The 19245-nt window shown below is 37.0% G+C and overlaps 1 protein-coding gene across 4 annotated transcripts; it reads right to left on the bottom strand.

Moving 5' to 3' along the window:
- Window positions 1–36: 36 nt before the first annotated feature.
- LOC124310387 (protein quick-to-court) lies at window positions 37–17717 on the bottom strand. Of its 4 annotated transcripts, XM_046774264.1 has the most exons (9): window positions 17583–17717; window positions 9436–9865; window positions 5957–6223; window positions 5366–5851; window positions 4879–5115; window positions 4686–4781; window positions 4186–4287; window positions 3518–3670; window positions 2690–2941 (listed from the first exon to the last, which is right to left on the bottom strand). In XM_046774264.1, the coding sequence occupies exons 2-8, from the start codon at window positions 9853–9855 to the stop codon at window positions 3548–3550; spliced, it is 1731 nt and encodes a 576-aa protein (XP_046630220.1). In that variant the 5' UTR covers window positions 9856–9865; window positions 17583–17717; the 3' UTR covers window positions 2690–2941; window positions 3518–3547. The 4 variants fall into 4 exon arrangements, with proteins under 4 accessions (XP_046630219.1, XP_046630221.1, XP_046630222.1 ...); XM_046774263.1 differs by lacking the exons at window positions 2690–2941; window positions 3518–3670 and adding an exon at window positions 37–2674; XM_046774265.1 differs by lacking the exons at window positions 2690–2941; window positions 3518–3670; window positions 4186–4287 and adding an exon at window positions 37–2674.
- Window positions 17718–19245: the final 1528 nt, after the last annotated feature.

Below are 19245 nucleotides of genomic sequence, written 5' to 3'. Positions count from 1 at the left end.
TTTCTTTGGCAATGTTCATTAATGTTTCTAAAGCAATATAGAATATACTTTTATTTATCTGCATACGTTAGAGTTTGCAAACTAGTAACATACAGTCAAAGGCTGCTTAATGATAATCTTAATTACTTAAGTAGTAATGGAGTAAAAATACTTTTCAGCAGCTGGGGTTTTACAAAAGCTCTGTGCTTTACCACACCGGGTCTCACATCTTTCAAACTAATTAGATCTACGTATTCGTGCATAAATACTTCAAATAGGAAGGATACACAAGCCTAATGTAAAAATTATCGATGGGTTCGTAATCACATGATAATGAATAAATACCTGATTAAGATCAATATTGAAGCTTATAAACTGCAATTACTGAAATTGTAGCCCCCGTTCTTTACATTCCAAGAACAATAAAAACCAACATATTGTTCGTTCCATAAAAATAAATTTTATCATTACCACGGATTGTTATTGTTAGCTAGGTAGTATATATTTGACTTCAGCCTCTTCGATTTATCAGTACTGATAAAATGATTGTACCCTTCAAATAAAAAGTAAAAAAAACTTTTCCCACCAATTACTGTGAAGAAAGAATATACTTTCATTCCATTAGGGGCAACAGAATGAGCTTGCAAAATAATTACAGTATCTGTCAGTAATTGTGAGCCCATCTGCATCAAAGTTATATTTAGACAAACACAGATTTAAAGGTACAATATTTTCCTCAGTCTCCTCTTATTTCTATTCTATCTGGACGCCATACCACCAAACTTCCGATTGATTAAGATATACTCGTTTCCGCAATACAGATATAAATATACTTAATCTATTGCCATTTTAGGAATCACTGTAATCCCTGCTGGAGAAGTTTAATACGACATGAAAGATTCTGATAGAGTATTAGAGAATAAGATTCAGAAACACGACAGACTTATCACTTTGTATCATGTTTCTCCATCATTACCGTGATATTCTTTAATACCTAATCGTAATCTATCAAGTCCTGTCGGACTTTGTAAGCAGAGATATTTCTTAAAGATTAAAGTTTATTTTGAACATGGTTTTGAAAAAATTAATGAAATAGACTCCTTGCAACTGTATGCAAAGCAGTTTTTTTTCGTACTTCATAAGCAGGATATGAATAAGCATTACATATCATGCACAAAAATTTCAAATCTCAAAATTATACATTATATAGTAATATATTAATATAAGTGAGATTGATTCAAAGTACCGAATATTTTATCATACGATTCGAAAAGTACATAACATGCTTTTCACTATAATGTATGTGACAGCTGATTGTCAATAAAATAAAAATGCGACATTTCTTTCGATTGTAAAATTAAAACAGTTTACGGATATGTATGCGGTAAATGGAATTAAAGATGTAGCTTTAAATCTCGGAACCTTACATCTAAATTTATAGTAAACAGATGCATAATATTAATACTGCTCGCTATCCAGCAGCGGCAAAGTAAAATTTGATGTCTGGTGCTGATTCCAAAGTTCAAGAACAAGAGTTCAAATGGTAATAGCATTCAAAATAAAAATAACACAAACGTTTACAGCATTCATTACAATACTAAGATTCAAATTCAATTTCTTAGTAGCCACGTAATGATTTCAAAAACAGGATTTTTCCCCACTTAAATTAGTAATAAGTTATGTCAAATTTGGAAGATATTCATTACATTTGCGTTAGTCAATTTTATGTATGTTAGTCTGACGGGAAAAAACCTCAACTTGGGGGTGAATACCCTCAACTTTTTTCTTATGGGATTTTAGAATTATCTATGAGTTGGCGTTACGAATTTACCTGAAAGTTGAAGGTTTTTTCCAAAAGGGATGGAATATCAAAATCATGAAATGAATGAATGCTTTTAGTTACAGTATCTTTCGTTTGAAACCTTGCTCGAACATAAACCTTATTCTAACGGTCCAATCACATTTTGCAGAGGTAAAAGTAAAAATTTAGAAGTATGGTAACGTTTGGATCATGTTTAATACAAGGAATATTTGGGAAAGGTACCCACTTATACTCAAAAAATCATGCCACAGAAGTAGCACAAGATCCACTCGCCTCAACTGGCTCAAGTAGCCCAGTTTCACCAAATACTCTGTGTTTGTCCAGAGCGACGGGATAAGCAAGTTTATGTTTATCTCACTGATTTTTACTTTCATTTCTAATTTCAATACATAGATTAATTGATCGATTTGAAAATGAAAAATGTTCTGGAAAATTTCGCTGTATACATTTCTAGACATCAGAAAAATGTTTGGCTCAAGAGTCAGCTGTAAAGAATTGACAATGTTGATTGACAAATCGTTGATAAGAAGTAAGTAATATTACTGTGAGTATACTCTATAAAGTAAATGAAGTTTTTCCGTAAACTGCAAACAACTACAGCACCATACATCATTATTAACATTATTGACGACAATGAAGGCATAGTTTTAGAATAGGTAGTAATTATTTTCTAAGGGATCGATAAAGTTTGTCGATGTTATGCTTCTCTGCTTCAGTAAAACCTAGGATACTTTCAATAGCGTTTAGGTGACCGTTGTGGTTTTCTCTGTCCGTGAGAAAGTAGTAAACTGCTGACTTCAGGAATTGCAGTGTTATTTCAGGGTCCAGAGCTCCTTGGCTGCTTCGTGATTCTATGATGCGCCGATACATTGCCTAATACAGTATTATAAAAGTGTTATTACTTTATAAAGTATAATATTGTAATCATCTTTACCCATACTAGTTATCAAAGCTTACATCTGGTACCAAAGCAAAAAAATGACAAGACATAAATACTACACTGGCTGAAAGTTACACATCAATAACAGTGTATAATTCCCATTCTTAAATTTGTGCCGTGCGTTGTAATGTACTTACAATTCGTCATTGGGCCTAGACGAAATAATTTTTGACTAAATATATTTTCTTGCTCTGTACAATAGGGTGGTCGTTAAAAATTAAAATCTTTGCGGCGCCCGAAAAAATCCTTCCTTCTGATGAGAAACTACGGGGAAAATTTTGCTTTTGCGATTTAAACAAAAATAACACGTGCCGACGGCCAATTGAAGTTAATTTTTCAATAAAATTATGGTTTTTTTTTTTAATTTGTCTCAGTAGTTAAGTTTGGGTAAAAATCATCAAAAACGGCTTGTAGAAAATTAAATTCTCTACAAAATTTTCAGCAGTGATTTTGATAATAAGTTAGAATTTATAAATTTGATATTGAGATTATTGCGATGGATATGAACGTTATCAGAAACTTAAAGGAACATTTTTATAGAGAATTTAATTTTCTATTAGCCGTATTTAATGATTTTTACCCAAACTTGAATACTGTGACGAATTTAAAAAAAAACTATAATTTGATCGAAAAATTAACTTCAACTGGCGGTCGGCACGTGTTATTTTTGTTTAAATCGCAAAAGCAAAATTTTTCCCGTAGTTTCTCATCAGAAGGAAGGATTTTTTCGGGCGCCGCAAAGATTTTAATTTTTAACGACCACCCTACTGTACAATCACCAAGAACTCGACCATTCATCATTACAATTAGGTAGAGAAACAAAGAACCAACTTAACAAACCTACTAAGTGCTATGAAAGCGTGCAAACTAAAATTTACCCAGGAGACCATAAGAGGCTGTTTCTTCCAAGTGCTTTCGATGCAGTAGATCTACCGAATAAGGATAAAAATGTCTACATTAACCGTGCTCAATCACATGCAATTTTTTTTTTGATACAGCTGGTATTGCAATATTTACATGTGGACACTGTAAAGTACTGTAATCTACTAAAAAGTAATTTATTCCGAGGACTAAGCGGAAAATGATTGCTTTATCTATATGAAGGATATTTTAAAAATTACTTTTTGCATATCATCGAATGAGATAGTAACCATCATTTGACTGATTACAATGTTGAAAAAGTCACTACGGTGGTAAAAAATTCGACCATTTCTATGCTGAGAGATATATTACAGCAAGTTGAGGTAGAGTTTTTATAAAAAATTGGAATAAAATTCATAATTTGACAAATAGCGCCACCTAGTCCTTGGCAGTCCTTTCGTTTGTTCATCTAACAAAATATATATGTAGGTCCAAAATACTTTAATTGAAAATGAACAGAAGTTAAGAAAGATGCAACAAATTTATTCAAAATCCGTGAGGCAGTTGAGTAAGGAATACAGACCTTACGAACGCCAAGGACCCAGAGAGAAACAGCCTCCTTAGCGCTTAACAAAGTTTTGCTACTATCGGCTGAAATGTGAGGTTCAGGCGTGTAGCTTGTATCCTGTAATAAGTGGCGATTTGGCAAGGTGTTAGTAGATCGTGGCTTCAAAGTAACACCACAATACATTCGTGTTAGATAAATGACAAAAGTGAAAGCTCCTGTGATGAATATTTGAATATTCGTACAAGTAGAGTAAAATTTATGAGGTTTTATATATTATTTTATGAGTAGATTTTCAGGTGAGATTACTGCCAAAATATTCCATACTCAATACATAAAATAGTGTTAATAATCTAGCTTATTCAATTACAGTCTATCCCAACGTATCGCAAACATTCTATTAACGTTTAAATTTTTTCACACCCAATATAGTTTATCACAAGACGAAAACAAACAGATATTTTCTCCTGAAATTTCACACGATTTTCCACAGACGATCGTACAAACGTAAATATTACCTTAATATTCTCTAGTTCGGCTTTCGTTATGGTTAACTGCTGCAGTAATTCAGGTACAGATACTTTCGACGGAGTTTGATGCGCTTGCTCTAATATCTGGAAAAGGGATTAAACGAATAACACGTCATTCATTCTAATTAATCAACTTGTCGATCCAAAGATCCCAGTTCGTACTGATAAAAATTTTTCATACCTGGTCAGCATGTTCTATACGAGCTGCCTCTTGACCTTTGGCATACATTTTCAGATACATCTGTTTATTCCTTTCCTCTTGCTCATCCAGTAAAGCTTTTTGTTCACCAAGTTCTTTTTTCACAGCCTCTAGCTCGGTCTCCAACTCACGAGTTCGTGTTTCTGCAGCATCCATACTCGGACGAACTTCACAATATCTTATATTTATTTCTGATAGCTGTGTAAGAAGACTCTCCACCTACAGTTGAATACATGATTAGTGGAGGAGATAATTTCATATCTGAGTATAATTTCCATAATGTTTGTATAAAACATAAAAAATGTCAAGTCTATCAAGTTACATAGACCATACCTGGAAACCTAGTATCATTTGCTAGTGCTGACTATCTATATATAACCGTTCCCAAGGAATTCGTGATTGGCCCAATCGGAATAAAAACATGCATATTCCTTTATAATGTCCTCTGTAATACCATTATAGCACCCACCTTGTCATTATGTTTTTGTTTGAGGGTCTGCAATTCGTCGATATGCGTGCGATGCATCTCCTCAATCCTGCTTTCGTACAAATTAACGATTCTTCGTCTTTCCTCATCGCGTTCGTTATTTTGTCTACTGTTTGAAAAGTTGGTACTAGTAGGAGGAAAGGAGGCAGAATCCTTGGAATGAACCGAACTGTCTTCAAAGTGTCCGGAATCCGCCAACGATGAAGGTAGGTCTGAGGAATTAATTTTTTCAGGACTTTCTGGGTTAATGGGAGACTTGAGGCACCCCTCATCCGGAAGATCTTTGCAAGGTGATTCAGGAGACAGAAGATTATTCTCTCGAACAGTCAAAGCATCGCTACTGTCTGTTCTATCGTCAGGACTGTTGAGGGATGCTTTGTACAAACGCAGTTCCACAACTTCCTTAGCCAGGCGAAATATCTCTTGATCCTTTTCCTCGATTTCCTTCTTAGCATCAGTCAAAAGAGTCTACAGTGTAATGAAATGTTGATAATAAATGAAATAACTCGATCGTGAAAAAATATTTGAGAATAATCTTGTCTGGTTGAAAATAAACAAACGTTACTCAATTACTTGAAGCTTCCTTATCTGTCGAGCAGCACGTTGAGTCGGTGTAAGATACCGTTCCGTATCACCATTGTGATTGGAACAGTGTACCACATATTTACGTGACTTCCCAGACCAAGTCGTACCATTTAGTGCAAACAGTGCATGATCGCAGGCGCTTGCGGTGCTGCAAGCACTCCCATAGCTTTTCAGGCTATCTGCATCGCTGTCATCAGCCCCCAAGCTCGCGGCCGCGTTGCTATTTCGCGGCCGCACTGGTGTCAGTGACAAACTCTGCAATTATGCAAGAAGAATGAAGGAAAAGAATAACTCGGATTCCATACATGCCGCAAGGATATCAGAACTGACAATTTTATGCGGGGAAAAAAAGGAAGACAAATGACAGTGAAATACAGATACTGATTTACATACAGCGCGCTGTTTTCAACTTGACGTACGAAATCCAAACGAATGCGCTTCGACATCTTATTTTTTTATGGCCACTGAGTACATTAAACGTATAAAAAAGTAATTGCATTACCGCTGTACTCGAGTGTAGACGAAACTGCTAATTGAATCAGCAGTCCCTCATACTGCGCTAGATAAAAACCATACGTAACGATACATACGTGAAAATCGCATGATTACTTCATCGTGAAACACAGTTTTGTGACGCATATTTTTTAACAGAATATACGAACCCTGTAAGAGTTTAGAAAAAATGATAAACGTAAAATGTACCTTACGTTGCTTGAGTCGATTCATTGTCAGTGACATCGTTTTCCGTTTGACAAACTGCATCGACAGAATGTAAATCCATTTAAAGGAATTAGATCGGAAAGCGTATACAGTATTAGATTGTTGAAATGTTTGCATAAAAATTCAAGCATTAGATGTGTTCAACAAGTTGTGCATTGTTAATGTTAAATCTAATTGCAATCAGTTGGAGATAAAATTTTGATAGTAAATTACCGCCGCAGATATTTGAAATCTGAATATTCGACTGGAAGCAACAAAATCTAGGGAGGAAAAATTATGGTACGCAAAAATACAGATTTTTATATTTCATTTTCAATGTATATAAACTAAGTACGTTTCGTTCACATATACACTACTGTATAAATAATTTATTGACCTTATTAAGTTAATAATCGTCAAGTTCCAACGCGATTTCAAAAGTATTGATACAGATGGCATGAAGTATAAGATAACATTTATTTCTAATTCGAATGCAAGATTGACTATACGTCCACTTACAGAAGCACACCTCCAAGGACCCGATTTATCGTCAAAAACGTCCATGGATACATACAAGATAATTATTCGCACTTTAAGTATTAAACGTTAAAAATGAAACTGCGCAATTCTTTTGACGACGATGATTTTAAATCACGATGAAGACTGTGCCTTCTTGCATAGATGGTAGAACGGTAAACACGGTTCGCTTAAAAGTGCCACGGAATATGCGCGTTTGGACGTATGTAATAACTTCGTGCATACTAAAGTAGTGTAACGTTAATACACCGTCAGTATGCTTATAGGTCAGAAAAGCCAAAGAGATGAAAATTGCGCCGACGCAGCAGAGATTCGTGTCGGAGGTCAGAAGTTCCCGGGCTGAGTCTCACAACCGCCAAGGAATATAGCATACGTATGTGTCTATAGGATATACGAAGCAGTCCATACTTCCAAAGTTTTAAAAACTTTTCTCAAACTTCTTTTTCCATCTTTTATACTTGGTAGTTAGTTCACTTTTATCAATTCATGTATAAATTTCAATACAACAGAGTTCAACATTTTTATGACAAATCTATACTCGTTAACTTTATACATACATACATATATATATATATATCAATCTTTATTACAGTCACGCGAATATCCCCTTAGCAGGTCCATAAATCTCGTGAAAGAAACATTCGTTCGTCCGAGAGCGTCTATTGAACCTTACAAGGCCGTCGTAGGATCAACAGATTGCATTGATAACTCACTGCCGTGCAGATCTCTTAAGCTGTTAAAGATTCTGTTTGCACGTTTCATCATAGACGAAGAAACGGAAACACCGTGAATGCGTTATAGCTTCATATTCATTCGTTAGCTAATACAGCCATTCACGGCACTAGACTAGATGGTTTTACCAAGTGAAGCTGTTTGTATAACACGTCTGGAGAAAGTTTGAAGCATTAAAATCGTTTTCGGTTAATGCTACTTCGCTAAAAAGCTCAAGTTCATTGAGTCAAATCGATGAGGCTATCGTGTGATCAATCACATACCGTAATTACTGGGATCTCGTGTATTCGCTCGAAATTCAAACAGCTCGAATTTACATGAGGATCTAGATAGCAGTGTATCGTTTCACTGTCATCAAAATAACTCACTATTAAGTCAGCGAGTCTCGAAACGTTGTTATTGTTATACTACCTGTTAAAACGAAAGTGCCTGCTCCACGAGCTACAAGTGGCTGTCATAGCTCGATCGAGTGATTATAGCTACATGAAGATTGATGTGTGTGTGTGTGTGTGTGTGTGTGTGTGTGCGCGCGCGCGCGCGTGTGTATGTGTGTGTGTGTGTATACACACGGTGTAATTTTACTCAATTTGGATCGAGCACGAACGTTTTCGGCGTAAATTTAGACCGCAATCCGCCGTTTCTTGGACAATGACTTTAATCACAAAGAGACGAAAAACGTCCGACAGATAGTTGTAAAATAATAATTAAATTAATGGACAAATGATTAATGCAGAATATACCAACGGTATATTCTAAAAAAAAACCTGCTACAAGCTTACTTGAAATGTGAATCCAGAAAAAAATATTCCAACTGATAACGTATTCTGTCAAGTGAATAGTTAGTCATCTACTTCATAAGCATTACACATGTATACCTTGCCAGTAAGTAATTGGGCTCCGCGTTAATTAACGCAAGTTAATTACGAACGGTCGTTGACGCTGTCGGCTGTGTATAGTACCGGTAACAATTATAACGATCGGTCAGTGGAACTTTCAAGAAAATAAACTTCACTGTATTACATTTTTCTCTCTGTGTATATTAACACAATATCAAACGTTGAACGTTCAGTTTGTTTGTCGGAGGAAAGATTCCGATTCCTCGTCTCGTTGATATCTTACAAACATCGTTGATCGTTTGTAACTGATCACACTATTCAGCACCGCGTAATCTTAGCTGCAATGGTGAATACGTAAGAAGATGTAGGTGGGGTGAAAATGCATTCCCGTTTATACAACGTAAAATAAATTGCAAACTGATGTGTATTATCCAAAGAATATTTGCGACGAGAAAAATTGTCGACGGCTATTCACGGATGAGTATAAAAACGGATACATTATAGAACCTTCGAGAAAAGGTATGCGCAATAGAACCACAACGGAATGTATGTGGTACCCTTTGGTAGCGAATGTACCCTGCAATACCCGAAGTATTTGTTACAAAAGGTGTGCGTTGTTGATGGAACGGCGATGACACAACATCAATGATTAATCAGACTTACGAGAGATCGGTGCCGGGGCGAACTGACTCCATTCTCCGTGATGGCGGGGAAGAACTCCTGCGGGTGCCTGGTGTTCCCTTGGAGGTGGTGGACGGCTGAACCCACGGGGGTCCTGTGATGCTGGTGTGCCAGGGCACGTTCCCCGCGCACGCGTAAACTCCCGGCGCGTCGAAGGGGCGCCGGAGATGGCCGGGGGATGCGCGAATTTTCGCCCGAAGTCGGGGACGGCGTCTGCAAGGGCGTCGAAGACACGGCGGCGTTCGCCGGCGTCGAGGGCGACTTCACAAGCACGCTGGTACCGCCCGGGGGATCCGGGACGCCGGGGGCGGAAGATTGCCCAGAATTCCGGGCCGAAGTTAAACTCAGCGACTGGAGCGAGCGTTCACTTCCGTGACGAGCCATTCTGTTGGTCCAGCTCATGCTGAATGCGTTGTGAAAAAATTAATTTTATATCATCAACTGGAATTATTATCAGTCAAGAGGATCCATTCGCGGATTCGTGTACAGTATGATCGCACAGCGAATAAAATATAAATCATTCTAGTAGAATTGTACTTCGGAACGACGATTGTTGGTTGCATTGTGGTTCGCGCAGACGATCTCGGCGGGAATTCGTGAAACGAATTAGCTAACTTTCGACGATAGATTAATTACCAAATGATTTTCAATTTCTTCACTTTGTTTTCGTCGCGTAATTGTCAGTCGGATCACAGATAATTATTACGTAATTAGGGAGGTGGGAGCGATCACCCTTTCGTGCTTCATCCCTAAGTTAACTTACAATAGCTGCTACATAGAGGCGAAGGATTATTAGAGTCAAGTGAGATTCGTTTGATTCAACTAAATTCTATAGTCAAATGAGGCAAACGGAATAACATGGCGCGAATTCCTTGCCATAACGTGAATTTTGTAACAAGAAAATGTGTGATTGGAATGACTACAAATTAGACAGAACGCACCGTAATAGTTTTGTTTCGAAAAGATGAAATTTTGGTATCAAAACAAATTGAACTTCTTTCAATACAATGTTTTGTTAAGTCAAGAGAGTTCAATGGTTGAAACAAGTATTAAAATTTGTTGTAACAAATATTTTTTACATTCACTGAACAATAGAGTTATTCAAACGCAAGAAACATATTCATCGAATAATATTATTTATAAATTTGATGACTCAAAATTTTGCGGGATTCACACGACAATTGGTGTATAAAAACCCGAAAATTTATTGCTGTATATGCAGCAGTATAAATTGAACATGTGTCAATAGTACTGGTTTATCTACAATTGACATCAATTGCGATGATTCGAAACTCGACATTACGCTTTCTGCGGGTGTAACAGGTCTGACGACAAATTTTTCTTACACTACCGATATGTGATTTCCTGCGCGAGTACCTGGTATTATAAGTATCTCTGAAGCTACTTCCGTAGCGAGAAAGTTCGCCACCTAGTGGTCGTTCATAGCATTAGCATACTGATATTTATGATGAATATATTCTGTACTTGTTTGAAAGCATGTGGTGTTTCTTTTACCTCGTGTACAAGTTAGTGTAACCGATTAAACCAGTTATGCCGAACAATCTCCGGTTAGATTGATGAAGTCTGGCATTCAATTGATGTAAATATTTTGTTGGCTAGATTCATGCACTTATTTTATTCGAAGTACCTAATTTTTACTGTCAACCAATATTCGACTTGAAGGAAAAATACATAAAGTTCAATTAAAATGATATTTAGTGAACTCAATTTCGGAAATACATCGAAAGGTTTACTCGAATCAATACTTCACTTGATCGCGACAAGAAAGGCTTTCGTTGAATCAAGGAATTCGCTTGACTAGATCATTTTATCAAACTAGCTAAATCGAAATCGTTGAATTATAGGCATCGTATTTGGAACAAATAAAGAATTACTAGATTAAAGTGAATGGACTCCAACAAAATCTATTTTGTTGAATCAAGAATTCCTTTCCCTCAGTCTACTGATACGCGAGAACATTCTTATTACTCAACGATTATACGGATGATAGAGTTTACATAGATTCTATAAGGATGGTGCATAATTGTTGATCAGCTGTACTCATTTCACTTGGAACGACGTGTTTGAACACTTTTCATACGATAACTTCCAAGCCGATAATACAACATTAATGGGTACATTCTATTTTAATACATACGTGATTTTCGCAGGAGCTAAAATGATTTATGTCCAAATTACACTTTCTGAGTTATAAATTGAAGACATGCAGCTAAAATTCGATACAATTATCAAAACCTACTGAATCTATACTGTATATATACCAAATTTCATGTAAATCGTAGAAAAAATTTCGAAACTATAGAATCTATAAAACCTCATCTCGAGTAAAACGAGCGGAGTAAAGAATTGTGAATCATTTTTAAAATTGAAAGCTTTAAATGAAAATAAAACAATGGTGTCTTACATGCGTACAATCGTTGGTTACTTGCAAAGCTCCTCGTATGAACGACAGCTATTACTGACAGCTAAAATTTCTGACAAACGTCATTTTGTTTGAATCAAAAATACCAGCGTCAAATTAGTAGTCCAGTTGATGTGTACATTTGAAATTGCAATTATTCGATTGCACTATCTTCTTTTTCTAATCGTTTAAGAGGGGGGGTGAGGGGTGGATCTGAATACAGATTTTCTACCGGATTTTGCAGTAGCTTCGGCCGCTATTTTGAATTTAATGGGGAATTAGTATTTGTCAAATATCTTACCTATTTTCAACTTTTGACTAAAAATGGTCACATCTAAACTGGTAGGAAATTTTTGGAATCCTCCAAAAGTTAGGTGCTATCAATTTTTTGTCTGCGATTGATACGTTCCCAGTTGAACCATAAATTCAAGACGGCGGCTGAAGCTACTGCAGAATCTGGTCGAAATTCTGAATTCAGACTACCATGAACCCCGCTAACGATTAGAGAAAAAAAACAGTGATACCGAAAAATTGCGATTTCAGGTGTTCTTTTTTGTACATAGCGACTGGGCAAAAGGGGTTTGCTTCTACTTGTATGCAAGACCAAGTTTTGTGTAACGACCACAAGCTTTTGTTGACGTGTTGGATTGCTTTTCGGTGAGAATAAAACGTAATTATTTTATACAATCGCGCACTACGAGACACAGTAAACTACAGTACTCGGCCACTATGGACAAGTGATTGGTTCGAGCACTTTCTATTAGATCTCGGTGCGTCTTGTATAAAACTATCACAAATATCAAATTGCGCCCGGATCGCTTCGTTGATTACGATTTGCGGTTTCGAAACGAGAATCCTGCACGACTGATTCCAAGGTTAATATTTCACGAACTTTCGAGATAGATCGAACTGAATCGTAAATATATCGCATTGCCAGTCGGGATAGAACATCAAACCCCGAAAATTCATTTATAAACAGAGTAAAAATTAACGATGGGATCAACTTTTAGCACCACACGTTTACGTTCAGTTTCGGTCAGAAATACAGATTAAATGTTGAAAGGAAGATTGAAGAAATTATATTAGAAGACGACTCAACACGAATAAGCGCACGATAAAACATGGTAAAACAAAGTTTTAGTTTATTTTACGTAAATTGTATACTTAATTTTCGTAACCACTTGACCTGCTCGAATATACAAATTAATAATGAATGACGTTTTCCCAATTTATGTGCTTGCTAATGGCGCAACTTCGATTCAGGCAAGTTATATAGTTTCCAATACATTTCAAATTGCGGATATCGCGGCAAAATTATTCGACTAAAAGCTGCAGATTTCCCAAGAAATGTCGACAAAAAAAAAAATCAATCAACGCTACGCATTCATTTACGTACACTGACCAAACAGCAGCCAACCGAGACCGGAGACACTGTACTGAACAGTATCAAGATGGAACAAAGGACCTGTAAAGAATTTTATAGACCGTGGGAAGAGTAGATTTTTCGAAAAGTGGTAGATACATACGATACATATCCATTATCGTTTATAGCAATTTTATCTATCGCTGATATTCGTTAAACTGATGAATATGCGTCCTTTGAAATAAATTAACGATATCATGATACATACGTTAATTTTATGCGTGTATGTGATATTGAAGAAATTGAATTTCCATATACACAACCGATGATCGAGTTGATGTATTCGATTGCTCGCTGGAACATTGTTCATACATTATACGTTTCCTCTCGATGGGTATATTAGATTACACGTTTAATATTCATCGACCCTGTTGTGGACCAGCCGTAAGACCCGATTCACATAGAGCATGCACTTCCGGGACTGATAATGCCTTTGAATGGAACGGACGTGCTTGCAGATGCCTTGCACGCAATTTAAATTGTGCCGAAGGAAGCGGGATGATTATTTGTGCAAACTCTCTCCCATATATGTATAATCTTAGAACTTTTCAACGGAAACAAGCGCGCAGGTTCTTTCGTCTTTACAATATACATGTTTTGAGATTCATGAACTTCGAAACGACCTATTATTCCCTTCTTCTGGTGCAGACGCTCCGGAAGAGGTCGAGGACATATTGATCGACACTCAGTCACGTTCGCAAAGCCGGATTACGAGGGTGTAGCGGACAGAGTGGGAGGACGAAGATTGACCCAGGTCAGTGATTCGCCCCGGTGAATCGTTTGCGAAATACACGCAACCCGAGTTTTCATTCACCGGCCATGAGAATAATGAAATAATTACCACCGCTCGATATAATCAACCGTAAGACATTGCAAAATTACACGCTTGTGCCTATATACATAATATCATGTTTAAAATTACGCAAGTGAAACGCTTCGTAGAGTCGTATACATACATATAAATATTATACAGTTGCAAACGCAGTCGAGCTCGGTTGATGAAAATATAAGTGCCTATTCATAGTTTCATACCGTGCGAGCAGAATTTTTACTATACTTGTGATTTACAGTAATGTTCATCAATGCATTGTGCTTCCGGCTAACTCGTTTTCGGTCCAAAACAAAATGCGAGTTCGATTCTATACGAATTATGTACCCGAAAATGACTTCCAAACTTGCATTTTGTTTCGGATCGAAAACAAGTTACCCCCGAGCCCGAGGCATTAATGAACATTACTGTTCATGTGAATTGTATTGTATTGTTAAGTACAACCACATTGTTAATACGCCGTCAACATCACGAACCGTGAATATTTGACGACTATAGTGCTGGTGGTAGTGGTTATTATCGTGTAAGTATAATACTGACAGAATTATGCGCTCTGAATCAATGCATCATACCTCAATGTACCGGGAGTTGTAATCTTGACAAGTGATATCAATAATCCTATACTTATACTCGATTCAAGGCAAAAAAATAAAGAAGTTATCTCTATACAGCGGCTGAATCAAGCATCAATGTACGTGTAAAAAAATTATTTTTTCTTAAATCGTAAGGACGAAAGAATTACGGAGATGAGGTAGTGGTAAGATTGTTAGAATTGACTTGAACTCCGCAAATTTCTGATTGGTTTGTTTATATCGGGTCGAAGAGTATATCACGAGTTTTCGAGTTTCGAATAGGACGCTATACGATCAATGAACCCATTTCGTAGTGAGAAAAAAATAAATACGAGAAAAAAAGTAAGTGGATAAAACCACTGGCTGCGACAAAGAAGCTGTAAAATCGACAGACGGAGAAGGGACCTGGAAATTGGAATAGTCATTGCGGTGTCCCTGCGGATCGGAGGTAAAAACATTCGTACCTATGATTACTTAGGGTATAAGTAGTACAACCAATACTCAGCGGCAATTCCTCGGATATTGTGAAGCGACTGGGTAAAAAAAAAAGTAAATCGACAACCTACCACTGGTCGTAATAGGTTTTACAACGCTCCAGTTGACGAGCGCAGGAAATGATCATGGATAGTAAAATCTGTTCAGTTTATACGTGAACAACGAATAACGAAGATTTATTTTTGTTCGATGTATGATAGTAAACATGCAGTAACTCTCACGTTATATTTAAGTATGCCGAATTCGGTGAAAATCAATGCTGTATTGGAATTGATCGATTTAAGCAATGGAATGAACTACATTTACAACAATTGCTTTCTATACTACTGCGGGCCGTGACAAATTGCTACGTGGTTGAAATGATTCTCGCATTTATGTTGTACTGATAAGAAACCATAATAAATAAAGTCAACCTTCCCCTCACGCTGACAATTCTTAGGGACTAATCATTGAATTGAAAACCTTTTAACAATATTTTCAATCACACAATAGAAGAATAATTAAAAAGCATTTTACAGACAAGTATAAACGTTCTGATGCTGCTCGACAGGGTAAAACTAAACCTGGGACAAATAATAATAAGCGAATTACATACGACAATGTAATTGAAAACGAGAAGAGATACCTGCATATAATGTAGCTGTATACAACAAGAAACAAGGAGAGTGAAAGCGCGGCAACTCGCCACGTTGCATACAACTGTAATATTTGAAAGTTTTAAGCAGAATTGAATGCATATTCTATCAAGGATTCTATTGTCAGGCTTATGTCTGCACCTCGAAGTATTGGCCATTTCATCGGAGACAATAAAAAAATACACTAATGCAATAATAATTGTAGTTCCGTAAGACTCTGCAGAAGATTTTAAACGTTTTCTCTACTACTGAAATGTCACCTTGAGATTCGACAATTGGTTGATAGATTATAGAGCAAGGACATTTTTTGATAAGAAACAATCGTAAACTTGCTTTAATCGAACTCCCTGATTTTTAATACGTGAATATTTAAGTTACTGCATAATTGCAGTACCTTGGTGAGTTTTAACCAGATTTCGCAATTACAATAATATATGGAAACGGTTTTGATTAATCGGCATGTTATTAACAAACTAAATAAATGCTTCGAATAATTATGAAGAAATTTTCGGTTTGAAATACATTTATACATCAACATTATTCTTACACACGAAATTGCGGATGTTTAAAAGTAGTATAAGTAGCTTATCATAATTAGGAATTTGATTATTTGTAACGCATATAAATTGTATTTTTCTTGCGCTCGTTTGAGTAAAAGTTTCAATAGCTGTGTAGATACACGAGTTATCCAGTTCTCGTGCAGTTTGTGCGACATTGGTAATTCACGAAAGTTGTATACATATGTATACCTATACTCCACAATCACGACTCTTCAATTTTAATTCGTTTAGCTATACAGTGTTGCACGAGCGGGTAATAAAGCATAAGCGTGTATTTTTATCATATCATGTATTTTTTCTCGAAAAAAAATGTAGTGTGGGACCTTAGGCCTTGCATTACGGCCTTCTGTGAACGTGAAACTCGGAATGCATGCACGGTTACTTCTAAGTAACTGAAATAATTACTTTACGACGTATTATTTTCAACGGCAACCTTCCCAGGAAACATATAGAAGTATTATATTGAGATACACTATTGATCACTAGCCGGTCTATTTCCATATATAAGAGGTCTGATGTCTATGGTAGCAGTAAAAATAATATAACAGTACTTCGAGAATCACTTTGGGTGACAAACATCAATTATAAAATCATACACTACAATGTTGTAGCTACAAAACGAATGGATCGGTCACATCAAGCCGAGGAGCAAGAATCTATGAACCGATTAGGAAATCGCGTTGTTCATTTCATTATCAAGTATGATTTCTGCGACTACAGCATCCGCTTCGGCCGAAAACGTGTTGGAAACATTAAGTTTATAATTAGCCTCAATCGTCGGGTAAATAAGCGGAAACTCTTTGAGCGGTCTAAGCGTATAGTAACGGGGGGAGGGGGGTCGATGGATACGGGGTATAAACAAACATATTTATCATTTTCTTACGGTGTTATAACCGCGTACCCAGAGTACAGCTACATCCATCATTTTATTATGGAAGACCACTGACGTCAACAAAAAAAAGAATTCACTTAAAATATGCAACGTAAGCATATCGTGATAAGATTTTACGCTTACGCTAGAAAATGGTGCGGTACGTTAATATGACCGATACGAGTTACTCTAGGCTCGCGTAACGGGGACGTTTACTTACATATTAGCAAGCTAGCCGACTTGAAGCGTGTTAAAGGCCTGTCATACGTATTTTATAGAAGAAACTGGTTTGTTTACCAAACGATTATCGTGACAAACTCACCTTAACACAACAGCACGTGGACAAACAGACGCAGTTCAATTTTGAGCAGACCTAAACTCGGAAGTTGCAACACGTCAGAAATAGCAGACGTCAACTGAATCGTCGGCTGGTTTCGCGACACTGATGTCTGGTCGAATTTGGTCGGGGGGGGGGGCGGCTGAGCTTACGTTACAACGCTGATGCTAGGAGGGGTGAGCGGAATCAGCGGTGGCGGCCATTTTACGTTGCGAGTTACGTCATTATTCCTTGATAGTATGGTGGGTATAGGTTAGAAGGACAATATCATATGGGATTTTAATTGGAAAAGTGTTCGCGACGAAGCAGCAAATAATAGTTTCACCAGAATGACACTGATAAGGAATAAGGATTCAACCTGAACAGCAACGCCATCTCATATGTTCTCTACTTTACGGACATTTTCTATACACGGCGATAGTCGTCCTTACCCTCCTTAGGGGCCGTACTTAAATTACGTAACGGAATTTGAAGAACTTTTCAACCCCTACCCCCCCTGTGTATCAGATCATAACAAAATGTCACCCCCCCCCCCCCCCCCCCCCCAAATTGTACGTAATTTTTCGGAATCAAATAACGAAATAGCATAAAATTTTATTAAAATCATTTGTATTTTTCATTATTCTTTTATTTATTAATTATTAATTAATTATTAAGTGTTTTAATTGCTGTAAGTTGAGTGATCTAATGCCAGGAGCTACCGCAGCGCGCTAGTTTCAAAATGTTAAAGGTTTGGCTATAACAGAATCTGGCGCGGGAATTCAGTTTGAATTTTTTTATTAATTATCAAAAAATTTTACATTCAATTCAAAAAATTACGTACAAGCATCAAAAGACCCCCTCCCCCGTATCGTAACAAAGTGTAACAATCGAGTCTGACCCCCCCCCCTCCCTTACGTTTGTTACGTAATTTAAGTATGGCCCCTTACCTCTACCCTTCATACTGGTTAGCAGGTTACCTACATTTATGAGAATGGCCGGTTAGCATGCATTCTGCGATGCCGGCACGGTCACATGGTATGTTGACTGATAAGGGATATCTTTAACGAGATATGCCTGAGTGAGGTCACGCTCGCGTTTTTCGTGTCCCCGATTTTGCAGCGCTTCCTGATGTGGAATGGGTTTCTGGATGTAATTTTTGACGTAACTGGATGACAATCGCACAATGGCGCATATCGATTGTCTACCCACACTCTGCGGGATGTATACTAACTCTACAATTACTCTACAAGCACCTCGAAAATTATGTCCAAAACCTGTTTCCTCTCAGAGGACGCTACTACTTTGGAGATATTTGAGATACGAGACAATACCGGATATGAGAAGCGTGAGGGTGGGCACTTCTCTACAGAATGACAGAAGACTCGCAATCAGCATTATTGATCAATACACATTGACAGTTTCCAGTGCAAAACCGGGAACGTCAACCAGTTATCTTCAGGCTATCGTATTTATTAAATAGCAATTCCAGACACATGCTGCTTAGCTCTCGGTTTTTGCGCATGAAGGGCAAATGCAACAGTGATGAAAAATTTGATCAAGAAATAGTATAGAGATGTGAAACGTCTAAACCTGATTAGTGTGCAAAATATTATATTTTCTTTCACAAAAATACATTATTATTATAACAGCTAAACAATTTACGCAT

Source organism: Neodiprion virginianus, chromosome 1, assembly GCF_021901495.1.
Source record: "Neodiprion virginianus isolate iyNeoVirg1 chromosome 1, iyNeoVirg1.1, whole genome shotgun sequence".
Classification (NCBI taxonomy): Eukaryota; Metazoa; Arthropoda; class Insecta; order Hymenoptera; family Diprionidae; genus Neodiprion; species Neodiprion virginianus.
The sequence above is the reverse complement of the archived record's forward strand: the minus strand, read 5'-3'. Positions and strand labels throughout refer to the sequence as shown.

Excerpts from the sequence above, each read along its gene's own strand:
- LOC124310387 (XM_046774263.1), bottom strand. The coding sequence starts at position 9,855 with ATGAGCTGGACCAACAGAATGGCTCGTCACGGAAGTGAACGCTCGCTC. Across the intron at positions 6,224-9,435 it reads CGCCCCGGCACCGATCTCTC|AGTTTGTCACTGACACCAGT; the intron begins GTAAGTCTGATT and ends GCATAATTGCAG. Across the intron at positions 5,116-5,365 it reads AACAAAAACATAATGACAAG|GTGGAGAGTCTTCTTACACA; the intron begins GTGGGTGCTATA and ends ATTCAACTGTAG.